Source organism: Ammospiza nelsoni, chromosome 20 (assembly GCF_027579445.1).
Source record: "Ammospiza nelsoni isolate bAmmNel1 chromosome 20, bAmmNel1.pri, whole genome shotgun sequence".
Taxonomy (NCBI): domain Eukaryota; kingdom Metazoa; phylum Chordata; class Aves; order Passeriformes; family Passerellidae; genus Ammospiza; species Ammospiza nelsoni.
The window spans coordinates 6,482,346-6,494,610 of NC_080652.1; the positions used below are offsets into that span (position 1 = coordinate 6,482,346).

The 12,265-nt window shown below is 40.5% G+C and overlaps 1 protein-coding gene across 4 annotated transcripts in view; it reads left to right on the plus strand.

The window, feature by feature from the left end:
• SPTAN1 (spectrin alpha, non-erythrocytic 1) overlaps positions 1–12,265 on the plus strand; it is a 45,881-nt gene that overhangs the window by 26,267 nt on the left and 7,349 nt on the right. For all 4 annotated transcript variants that reach the window (XM_059486431.1, XM_059486433.1, XM_059486430.1 and 1 more), the window contains 23 exons: positions 442–465; positions 817–852; positions 1,841–1,888; positions 2,219–2,310; positions 2,465–2,609; positions 2,723–2,904; positions 3,069–3,168; positions 3,297–3,494; positions 3,617–3,763; positions 4,295–4,398; positions 4,524–4,686; positions 6,862–6,993; positions 7,325–7,462; positions 7,806–7,910; positions 8,122–8,330; positions 8,941–9,061; positions 9,208–9,329; positions 9,797–9,929; positions 10,318–10,416; positions 10,688–10,847; positions 11,068–11,144; positions 11,296–11,505; positions 11,699–11,995. In XM_059486431.1, the coding sequence (XP_059342414.1) occupies positions 442–465; positions 817–852; positions 1,841–1,888; positions 2,219–2,310; positions 2,465–2,609; positions 2,723–2,904; positions 3,069–3,168; positions 3,297–3,494; positions 3,617–3,763; positions 4,295–4,398; positions 4,524–4,686; positions 6,862–6,993; positions 7,325–7,462; positions 7,806–7,910; positions 8,122–8,330; positions 8,941–9,061; positions 9,208–9,329; positions 9,797–9,929; positions 10,318–10,416; positions 10,688–10,847; positions 11,068–11,144; positions 11,296–11,505; positions 11,699–11,995 (3,042 nt within the window). The remainder of the gene's footprint in view (positions 1–441; positions 466–816; positions 853–1,840; positions 1,889–2,218; positions 2,311–2,464; positions 2,610–2,722; positions 2,905–3,068; positions 3,169–3,296; positions 3,495–3,616; positions 3,764–4,294; positions 4,399–4,523; positions 4,687–6,861; positions 6,994–7,324; positions 7,463–7,805; positions 7,911–8,121; positions 8,331–8,940; positions 9,062–9,207; positions 9,330–9,796; positions 9,930–10,317; positions 10,417–10,687; positions 10,848–11,067; positions 11,145–11,295; positions 11,506–11,698; positions 11,996–12,265) is intronic.

Genomic DNA, 12,265 nt, shown 5'->3' on the forward strand with positions numbered 1-12,265 from the left:
TCTTTTATCTGTTGTCTTTGTCTGGCATTTCAAGATTCAGGCTATTTTCAAGACCTTTAGAATTATATTCTGTAATAATGCTAGAGCAAATTGCAGCAGCATCTAGAGCTTTTTCTTTTCTTAGGAATGGAAAGTCTTTACAATAATATTAAAAGTCATGGAGAATCCATGCATTAACTTTGCTTCATATAAATTTGAAATTTAGCATTTATTTATATGCAGGAAAATGGGTGAGGAATGCTAAGGGAAAAGAAAAATAAAGTGAAATACAGAGTGGAGGGAGTTTGTGGGTTTTCTGGTTTGGTTTGGGGTTTTTTTGGCAGCTTTTTACGTACTTGTGCTGTAAGTAATTTTATCCTGTGCCAACTAAGTGTGAAGCATGTTGGAAAATCATTCTTTCTCTTAGAAAATAACAAATTGTTTGTCCTGTCTACTTTGCAGGAAGTCTATGGGATGATGCCCAGGGTAAGTGTTGATTTCTGAGGTGGATGGAGTGGCAATTGTAACAGGTTTGGGATGTACAAGGAGAAGTTCTGCCATAATTGTAGTTCATTTCCATGATGGAACTCACTAATGACTTTGAATGGACATTGAAAGATTTTCTTATATATGATCCCTTGATTTCCTGAGTGTCTGCCCCACATCACAGATCTAAGCAAGCAGCATAAGCCAAACTGATAAAAATACTTGCATGAAAAAATGTACTTAGTCTGTTAAGGATTGAACACAGAGATATTTTCAAGATTTTTTTACTGTATTCTGATAGTTTTAGATTCTGCTTCGTATTTAAAGCTGTTTCTTCACATTTTCAAACAGGATGAAACTGATTCTAAGACAGCCTCTCCTTGGAAGGTAGGTGTCATTGCTTAGTAGCACATAACAAGAAAATAAAACAAAATCTACAGCACATCATCTTTTTTAGACCATTTGCTTCTCCTGTGCCATAGAAGTTCCCAACAGCCTAGTTTTTTACTCTGCTACAAAACTCTGTTTAGTTTTGAGCTTGTAGTATGAGGGTGATTTCCAGTTTCTGGGCACTAGATGTTGAATAATCCCTTGTTCACTCTGCATGAGTTCTTTGCTTTCTGCTTGCTACAACAAAAATGTTTTTATTCCTGAAAATCAAGACCATTTATGTCAATACTTCTTTAGTAAAGAATATGCTGTATCCCATTAGTCATCTCCAGCTTATTTACTACAATAGTTAGAAGAAGCCTTTCTCCATTCATTAGAGGCTTACAATGGAAGACCTGTCACCTGCTAAAGCACAAAAATATCTTAAATATTTTTTAAATTATCCCTAGCATTTCATTCCCATGTTTTGTGTCTTGCATCCACCCTGTTAGACTTAAAGCTGCTTGTACAACTTTTAAGCTGTGTGAATGTGGGGAAACCAGGTTAGTATGCAATATTTTGACAGAAAATGCAGCCATGTCACCAGGAACTGGTGACTTTTAAAGAATTTTTTTGCAAATTACATACATGTACATTGAATTCTAAGAGTCATATAGTAATTTAGCAAACTGAGATTTGGGGGTTTTTAATTAATGTATTGAATGTTGCCTTTAAAATTCCTCCTCTTTGTCCTCATTAAGATTTGTTTGCTTCAGTTTACACTAACATGGCAGTGCTTACTTGTGAATTCTGACTATTCTTACTCTGCTCTATAAGACTTTGAGAATTACAACCAATTATTCTTAATTGCTTTTGTAACTTTCTTACATTGTCTTTCTTAGTGGTTTCTGTTTGGTTTTTTAAGGACTTTTTTTTTTGGTCTGGTTGTGCTTTTGGTTAGAGTTTACTTCAATGTTACATTTTTTATTTCTACCTTTTCACACAGTCTGCACGTTTGATGGTACACACTGTGGCAACCTTCAACTCAATCAAGGTAATTCCACAACTTTCTCTGACCTGATTTATAACTTGCGAATATTTTTTACCCTACTTTTCCATAGTCTTTATCTTGCATTAAGCTTTATAAACTCTTTTGAATCAATTTATTGAAAGAAGCATTAGTATATACAGCATTTGCTTCTCAAGTTACATCACTGTCTTATACACATAAAATTATTTGGTTTTACAGCTCAGGAGAAACCCCTCAAATTATTTTATTTAACTAAGCTATCTGAATTTGCTCATTCTTCTGGAATGAAGCAGAATTTAGTAACCTTTACCTGTAGTGAAAGGCCAGTCTTGACTTTTCATGTCTCTCATCCAGGAGCTGAATGAGCGCTGGAGATCCCTGCAGCAGCTGGCAGAGGAGAGGAGCCAGTTGTTGGGCAGTGCCCACGAGGTCCAGAGGTTCCACAGGTGAGGGGTTTGTTTGGTCTTCACTCAAATGCTTTGTGTGAAAAGAATTCTGAAATATAGCAGGACCTGTTCTGAACAAATCATATTCAATCCAACTTGTTCAGTGGAGGGAGGTCTTTTAATTCTCTTTTTGCCTTTCCTTCCTTCAAATCAGAGATGCTGATGAAACCAAAGAATGGATAGAGGAGAAGAATCAAGCATTAAACACAGACAACTATGGGCATGACCTGGCCAGTGTTCAGGCTCTGCAGCGCAAACATGAAGGCTTTGAGAGAGACTTGGCAGCTCTGGGAGACAAGGTGGGGTTCTGAGGAAGAAAACCCAAAAGCTTCCTTTTTATCTACCAGAAATGATTAAACTATAGCATTTCTCTCTGTCTTCACTGTGTTCATTTCCCTTGCTCCAATCCTAGGTGAATTCTCTTGGTGAAACTGCCCAGCGTCTAATCCAGTCACATCCAGAATCTGCTGAAGATCTCCAAGAAAAATGCACTGAGCTGAACCAGGCTTGGAATAGTCTGGGGAAACGAGCTGACCAGCGCAAGGAGAAGCTGGGAGATTCTCATGACCTGCAGCGTTTCCTCAGTGACTTCAGGTAGTGATGTGATCCCCCCTCAATTTGTTCATTATTAGTGAAGTATACATGGCTTATTGTTCCACAGAGTATTTCTGTGAAGGGTTCAGAAAAGGACTGTTCTCCCTGTTGTGACTTATTTCAGTGGAGAAAGGGAAAAATGCCCTATTACTGTGTGTTCACAGGGACCTCATGTCTTGGATCAATGGCATCCGGGGCCTGGTGTCCTCAGATGAACTTGCAAAGGATGTGACTGGAGCTGAAGCTTTATTGGAAAGACACCAGGTATGTCAAAGATAAGTGTATCATAAACATCAACAAATGTTTCTCTTTTCTGAAACTTTCCAATTAGAGTTCCAAAATAGATCAGTTCTAGCTCTGGTTGTTGAGCAGCACATCTCTGCCCCTTGCAGGAGCACCGCACGGAAATAGATGCAAGAGCTGGCACTTTCCAGGCATTTGAACAGTTTGGACAACAGCTTCTTGCCCATGGACACTATGCCAGCCCTGAGATCAAGGAGAAACTGGATATTCTGGACCAAGAACGGACAGACCTGGAGAAGGCCTGGGTCCAGCGCAGAATGATGCTGGACCAGTGCCTGGAACTACAGGTACTCTGCTGCTGTTTGGATAAGAAAAATAATTCCTCTTTTCATTAAAAAGTTTACAATTTCATGGTGATAACAGTGCTCTTGAGCTGTCTTGCTCATGCTTTGGATTTTTTTCTCTCCAGCTGTTTCATCGGGACTGTGAACAAGCTGAAAACTGGATGGCTGCCCGGGAGGCTTTCTTAAATACAGAGGATAAAGGAGACTCCTTGGACAGTGTGGAGGCACTCATCAAGAAACATGAAGATTTTGATAAAGCAATCAATGTCCAGGTGAGGAGTGTAGCTGAAGTAAGGGGAAAATAGTTTCCTTTTTCTCATGTGAATCATTAGCAAAAGGAGTTCTGCTATGTGTGGTTTCTAAAGTTCAGTTCTGAATATTCAGCCATGTGAAATTTGCTGCAGAAGTTTAAAAGCAGCTTGGCAGATCAGAATGTATTTCATTGCTTACAAACAGTGTAGAAATAGTGGCAAGTATTTGTGTAAATCTACTGATTTGAAATTACTTTTTACCTTTGGCAGAAAAGAGTATATTTCCAATTTCTTGTAGCAGAAAGCTGCCTAGATTTATTGAGATATCATACTGCTGAAGTTTTTAGCCCAAAAGACCTTTTTTTTCCTAAAAGCCACAGGTGAAAAGTGTTCTGAGTTGAACTCTGCAGTCCTGCAGCAGAGAGACTTCCTTCATAGGGCCCCAGTAATGTAAATTTAAAGAAGATGAAAAGGCTTGTTCTGTTCAAGACACTGCTCATCATTTGACTTTAGGGAACCACAGTTCTAATTCGTGGTTTCTGGTTTGAACAGGAAGAGAAAATTGCTGTCCTGCAGTCCTTTGCTGACCAGCTGATTGCTGCAGATCATTACGCCAAGGGCGTCATCGCCAACAGGCGCAACGAGGTCCTGGACAGGTCAGTGCTGCCTGGGAGGAGAAGGCAATCCTGGAAATCCTCTTTAGGGATGTTCTGTAGCTGATGAAGGTGATGCCTCATGTGGCTCTAGCGTTTTGTTCATTTTATGTGTCAAATTACCACAGGTGGCTTCGTCTGAAAGCCCAAATGATTGAGAAGAGATCGAAGCTGGGAGAGTCTCAGACCCTCCAGCAGTTCAGTCGTGATGTGGATGAAATAGAAGCCTGGATCAGTGAAAAGCTTCAGACTGCAAGTGATGAGTCCTATAAGGATCCCACAAATATCCAGGTGAATGTGGTTCTTGGCTTAAAAATCAGAATATCATTGTTAACTTTGCAAGGCCTGCTCTGGTTTGAAAATCCATGCTCAGGAATTCTTGTTCAGAGATGACAGAATAGTGCATCATGTTGGACATGTTCTCCTTTCATCAAGGAGAAAATGGAAGTTACATTATGCATGAAAGGAGACCCAAAATAGAACTTGGTTAGTAATTATTCATGTCTATAATTAATTATTCATGCATATAATTAATAAGATATGTGGTATCTGCAGCAGAAAGTTTCCTAAAGAAACCCAAGTGGCTGTTCTGTGTCTCTCCCAGCATCTAGACAATAAGGAAATGGAATTCTTGGGTCTCAACTAGAGTGTGAAATCTCATTTATTTTTCAATATTAAGGAATAAAGTTATCTCTTATGTTTTAATTCTGGCTTATGAAGTAGTATGAATGCACTGAACTACTTCTCTCAATCTGTTTTATAGCTTTCCAAACTGCTGGTAAGTAGTTTGGACTAGCCTGGTATGTGAATTTATCTTCTCTGTATAAGCTTCTGTGTAAGCCCAAACTCTGGTTGCTGCTCCATTCATCAGTTCATGTAATCTCTTGTTTTTTTCTGTTAGTTCTTGACCTCCATCCAGGTACAGCTGTTGATCCTCATCCTATGGGTGTGGCTTTTTTGTTCATTCCTATTCAGCATCATTTATTTATGTATTTGTTCTGCAGGTGTTCTGCATGATCTGTTTAATTTACGCTGCGTTAATGATGCAGTGTAGGCTTTTTTAGGGGTTAGCCCATAGGAGAATGGGGTTCTGTCCCCCTTTTCCAGAAATTTGGCTGTTTGATCATCACTTGTGATGATTTAACACAGGGCATAATGTCAAATTCATGAGCTTTTGTTTGTAGAATCAAATGCTGAAGATGGAGGATTCAGTAAATGTTAGATCTTGATTGGCTTAGTTCTTGCAATAGCATAGAAGGGAATAAAGCAGAAAGCACATTCCAGAAAAAGAGATGTACCAGATGGAAAGCTGACAGCACTTGTAAGAATCCAAGAAGGGGAGTAAAATGAGGATATGTGCAGGGAGAAGATAGAACAAAGAAAGGGGAAGCCAGCGAGTAAGAAATGAAGGAATAATTTGTCACTTCAGAGTGTGGTACATTAAATTACTATTTTTTTAGCTGGAAAAAAAAATTATATTAAACTAGAAAGGCTTGTCTGCAATTTGTTGTCATGGTAATTATATGGAGATATGCAATTGGCAGCTTTTAAATTGAATTTTCCAAGTTGTTAGAGCTAGCTTTGAAGGATATGCTTTCATAATCTCAGGATTTGGGGGTTACAGTTCCCAAAATGAAGCAGTTCATGCAGAATTTCTCATACCAGCGCTATAGTATTTTTCCTTTTTTATTTTTGATCTAACATTTCCTTTCATCCCATTCTCTAGGACACTCTCTACCCATGTCCAATGTCACTAGCATTTCCAGTTTATACTTGCAAATTCTGTCTTGTCACTTTTGTGCTGTTGTCATATTCCTGGTGGGTGGATGGATTGTGGATACATGAGAGCTGCACTCTCCTTCCCACACCAAGGCTCCTGTTGTTCTCATGGTGCTCTCAACTTGGCAGTGAAAAATTCTTACCAAATAATTCAGTTACATTTTTGTAGAAATTTTTGACTGTTAATTCAGTATTTATCTATACATACAATGAGGCTGTGTATGTCTAATATCACAACTGTGCAGAAAGCAGATAAGCTGGAGCAGTGATTTCTTTAATTACCTATAGATTAGGAAGGGAAGTAGGAATTTGTGCAGTTACTGTTGGAGTAGAAAGGATGATCTACTCTACTCAGGGTATATGTAACTGCTGCTTTTCAAAGGGCTGCATTGAAATCTAGGAATCTTTACTGCAATAACAGCTCAGCTCAGTGCAGGGAATTTTGCCTTGGCACCTGTGAAATGCAGAGCATGCTGCCAGAGCTCTGTGTATCAGCTCAGCCACAGTTTTGCCAGGTCAAAACTTGGTGGTTTCTCAAGTAATGAGAGTAACCACTGGAGTGAGCAGTAAATTCCTTACCCAGAGAGAACTTCAGCTCAGCCTGTGCACAAAGCTGAGCACCCAGCCCATGAGAACAATGGAGGAGCCCTTTGTGCAGAGCCTGATGGTGTTGGTTTGTCCTTGCAGAGCAAGCACCAGAAGCACCAGGCCTTTGAGGCCGAGCTCCACGCCAACGCCGACCGCATCCGCGGCGTCATCGACATGGGCAACTCCCTCATCGAGAGGGGCGCGTGCGCCGGCAGCGAGGACGCCGTCAAGGTGGGCACCTTCCAGTCCTGCTTGGCTTTGCTCTGAGCAGTGTTTTGGTAACTGAGGCAGGACAATGTCCCTCTAGAACAAATCTTTCTTTATAGAAGCTTTGGTATTTCCACTACACGGTGCAGATCAGGTGAATCATTCAGCTTCAGTCACAAGGATAAGGATCCTCTGATTGAGGTGTAAATTATAACTGGGCAGCTCAAAATACTGACTTTAACTTGCATACCTGGAATCAACAGCCAAACTTCCACCATGTTCTGGTTTTGCATGGATCAGAACTTTTTTCATGTTTCATTTGTGACATTTACTTATCTTTCTCACTTTCTGACAGGCACGCCTGGCTGCCCTGGCTGACCAGTGGCAATTCCTGGTACAGAAATCAGCAGAGAAGAGTCAGAAACTGAAAGAAGCTAATAAGCAACAGAATTTCAATACTGGCATCAAGGACTTTGACTTTTGGCTTTCAGAGGTAATAAGATAGGAGTTAATTACTTGCAAAGCATCTTTTTTTCAGTTTTTATTACCTTTGTTGATGTTAGATTTTGTGGAGTACCTTTCACCTTTGATCAAGTCTAGGTTTGTTTTTAAAAAACTTATTACTAGTAAAATTCTTATGTATGTGTTATTAGTTATGAACAATAAGGTGAGAAGAAGCAAATTTGCAGGGAAGCTTTTAGGTATTAAACAGGTGACAAGGTAAAGGTTTAGTAAAAAATTGAGAAGTAATTTGCATGATTTTAAAGCGTTATAGTTTCAAGGAGTTCACGAAACACAATTTGTTCTTCATTACATGTTTCCTTCTCCATCCCCAGGTGGAGGCTTTGTTGGCATCTGAAGACTATGGGAAGGACTTGGCATCTGTTAACAACCTTCTGAAAAAACACCAGTTACTGGAAGCTGACATATCTGCTCATGAGGTATTGCTTTCCCTTTTAGTTTTGGAAGATAAATCCTAGTCATGAGCAAATTCTGTGGTACAGCTCCTGATACCTGCTGCAGTCACAGACTTGTCAAAATGTGGTTTTTAACAACACCTTGTGACTGCGAGTCGGATTCTGATTTTCATCCTGACATAATGAGCACAGAAACGAGCTCTGAGCAATCCCTGCTCTCTCCCATCGTGTCCAGGACCGCCTGAAGGACCTGAACAGCCAGGCTGACAGTCTGATGACCAGCAGCGCCTTTGACACGTCCCAGGTGAAGGATAAACGTGAGACCATCAACGGGCGCTTCCAGCGCATCAAGGGCATGGCCAGCGCCCGCCGCGCCAAGCTCAACGAGAGCCACCGCCTGCACCAGTTCTTCCGTGACATGGATGACGAGGAGTCCTGGATCAAGTGGGTGTCTGGGAAGTTCTGGGCTTGCCAACAACACTCAAATCCTTTAGTGTGGCTTTAGAGCTGCCTTCCAACAACTGTGTGTTTATAGGAGTCCAGAAAAACTGCTTTGGGTGTGGTTTCTTATCTGCTGTTTTCTTTGGTCAAATCCCAGTAAGCAGAAAACTCAGACATTTCATTCCAGTGTTTTTGGGAATGCCCCTACCAAAAATTCAAACCATTTTCAGTTTCAAATACTTTCTTGATTGTACCAGTTGTCATTAATCAAATGGTCTTTCAACATTGGTGTTAGTACCTCAGGAGGAGAGAAAAATATGAGGCTGATAGAAATCATTCAAATTAGAGCACTTCTTTTGTCATGCTTTTAAAACTAAAAAAATTTGGGCAACTTTACAAAAGACATCTATATTTATAAAAAGAAAACTGAAGGACAGAGGAATTCTGTCCTTCAAAGATAAATGATGGGCCCTCTGTCACTTTCTTTTCCTCACACAGGAATTTGCATCCAAGATCTTTGTGCAATCTGAGGGGTTTTTTGTTTTCTTTGTCAGGTTGGACCTTTAGAAGTAATTTTCACATTTTATCTTTCTCTCTCCTCTGTTGAATTTAGAGAGAAGAAACTGTTGGTCAGCTCAGAGGACTATGGCAGAGACCTGACTGGTGTGCAGAACCTGAGGAAGAAACACAAGCGCTTGGAAGCAGAATTAGCTGCCCACGAACCTGCTATCCAGGTAAAAGCCTCTCCCCATGACAGATTTCTCTATAAGCAGCACCTTTCTTGACTGTGGAAGAGATGAAAGCCAGCAGTAGTTGTGCTGTACCCCAAACAATGCACATGAGGAAGGCAGGTGATGTTCCAATAACTGTTTCTCTTTAGGGTGTCCTGGACACGGGTAAGAAGCTTTCAGATGACAACACAATTGGAAAGGAGGAGATACAGCAGAGACTGGCTCAGTTTGTGGATCACTGGAAAGAGTTAAAACAGCTGGCAGCTGCTAGGTATGAATTTCTATAGAATTCAGTATTAATTGAAAGTTACATGGACTCATAATCATCAGATTTACAGAATTTCAGGTATGGGTTCTTAGGAATATGATGTAATAGTCTCTATCACTGATCACAGATTCTACAAGACTACTCACAATGTTCCTCAGTAGAAACATAGGCCTCTTTTTGAGATGTATGTTGTTTAGCCTTTTCTTGCACCACTTGGAAACCACAGGCTTACAATCAACTGGCTTTAATCCATTACCAGGAAATTTTTCCTGATTAGAAACTGTTGGGAGAGAGTTTGCTTCAGTCCTTTGGCAGCTGCAGGCTTTGTAGTCCAAGGAATTCCTAGAGCTCCAACCATGGCTGCTGCTGGAGGAGTGAAGTGTGAATGATAAGGTTCAGGCTCTGCACATTGTTTTTATATCCTACATCTCAATGCCATAAAACTCATCAGTTTTACCTTCCCCACACAGGGGCCAGCGTCTGGAGGAGTCTCTGGAGTATCAGCAGTTTGTAGCAAATGTTGAGGAAGAAGAAGCCTGGATCAATGAGAAAATGACACTGGTAGCCAGTGAGGATTATGGGGACACACTTGCTGCTATCCAGGTATGGAGGATGTCTTCAGCACTTTTTTGTTGCATTCCTGTTGGTTAGAGCATAACAAACCTTTTTTTTAACTGTCTTTACAATTTAGAGGTTGTTTGTTCTTTTTGAAGTACTACACTATAAAAAATGTAAGTTCACTTTATAAAAGCATCCAAATAATGTTATTTCCTGTGGAAATTACTTTTAGTTTGATGTAGCTTTGCATCTCTTAACCTCTGATTGGAAGTGAGTCTCAGTTTCTTTTTGTCCACAGGAAAACAGTAAGTTGTGCTAATCAGCTAAGATTAATTTTTGACAGAAGTTTATGCTAACTGATATATAAAATTAATTACTTTTTAATAAATTGTGAGAAATTATTTTTAGAAGTGCCTGTGTCTTGTATTTGCAGGGCTTGCTGAAGAAGCATGAGGCATTTGAGACTGATTTTACTGTCCACAAGGACAGAGTGAATGATGTCTGTGCTAATGGAGAGGATCTCATTAAAAAGGTGAGCATGAACTAGTAAAGAGAAACCTTCAAAGGTTCCCCAGGACATCTTCATGTTACAGCAGACTTTCTCTTCTCTGTCATGTCTTTGAAAAGAGCTCTTACTCATTTTTTGTGTTTGAATAAGCTGTTGGTGTTCTGCTTTCAAAGCTGTTTCTGAGACCATGTCTTTCAGCTGAAGTCCTTGCTCTGTCACCAATGTCCTGAATGCCTCAGATGACTTTAACATCATACAGGATGGCTATATTTTTTTTTTCCTCCCTGTCACATAGAACAATCACCACGAGGCAAATATCACAGCCAAGATGAAGGGGCTCAGAGGCAAGGTGTCAGATCTGGAGAAAGCAGCAGCTCAGAGGAAAGCCAAATTGGATGAGAACTCAGCCTTCCTCCAGTTCAACTGGAAAGCAGATGTGGTGGAGTCATGGATAGGTATGTTCTGTACAATATTTAGTCACAAGCAAACCTTAAACTCCTTCATTTCCAAAGGTCTCCAGTAGCTCCTTATGTGCTGTTGTAAGAGGCAGACCTAAGCCCAGAGTAATCAGCAGTGCTGTCCCTGCTTCATGCCTTTGGAGTAACCTGATCTGGAACAGAGGGAATGTTTGAGATGGAGAAATGACATTTTTGAAAAATTTGTTTCATTTTCCAGGAGAGAAGGAAAACAGTCTGAAAACAGATGATTATGGACGGGACCTCTCTTCAGTGCAAACCTTGCTCACCAAACAGGTCAGTGCTGATGCTGCTGCCACCACGTGAGGGAGGGACCAGCTGAACTCTTGTGAACACACAAGAATCCATGTTTGAAATATATGCAGGGTATTTAAAAAGCTAAAGAAAAATACAATCTCAAATACTTTTTGTTCTTTTAATGCTTCAGGAAACATTTGATGCTGGACTTCAGGCTTTCCAGCAGGAGGGAATTGCAAACATCACTGCTCTGAAAGATCAGCTGCTCGCAGCCAAGCACATCCAGTCCAAGGCCATCGAGGCCCGGCACGCTTCCTTGATGAAACGCTGGAATCAGCTACTGGCTAATTCTGCTGCCAGGAAAAAGAAACTCTTGGAGGCTCAGGAGCACTTCAGAAAGGTGAGTGACCAACCATGGGGCTACAAAAATCTAATTGTGCACTAAAAAATACACACTTGCAACTAACCAGTTTAGAGATCCTGGAGAATTAACATAAGAATTTCTGCAAGGCAAACTCTTGCATGTTAATTTCAGATGAGCTCATACAGAATATTTCCATTATTGAACAACTGGATTTTTTTCTCTTTTCAAGGTTGAGGATCTTTTCCTGACCTTTGCAAAGAAGGCCTCTGCCTTCAACAGTTGGTTTGAGAATGCTGAGGAGGATCTGACAGATCCTGTGCGCTGCAACTCCCTGGAGGAAATCAAAGCCCTGAGAGAAGCTCACGACGCTTTCCGTTCCTCCCTCAGTTCTGCCCAAGCTGATTTCAACCAGCTGGCAGAGCTGGATCGCCAGATCAAGAGCTTCCGTGTGGCCTCCAACCCCTACACTTGGTTCACTATGGAGGCTCTTGAAGAAACCTGGAGGAATCTGCAGAAAATTATCAAGGCAAGTCAGTGAGGGAGAGTATCTTCATATTTTATGACCTTTCAGTCATCTCAGGAAGTTGTTCTGAGATAATGGGTACAAGAGTTTGTCACCATAATACAGCAAAATATCTCAAAATTTGTGAGCAAAGAAAAATTGCTGTTATCTGTAAACTTGTGCAATTTTTAGTTGTTCTCATGGTTTTCCAAAGGCAAAGCATGTGTCTTACTTCCTAATTGTGATAGAAATTTAACTTCTCTGCTATGCAGTGAAACAGCAGCTGGTTCAGTT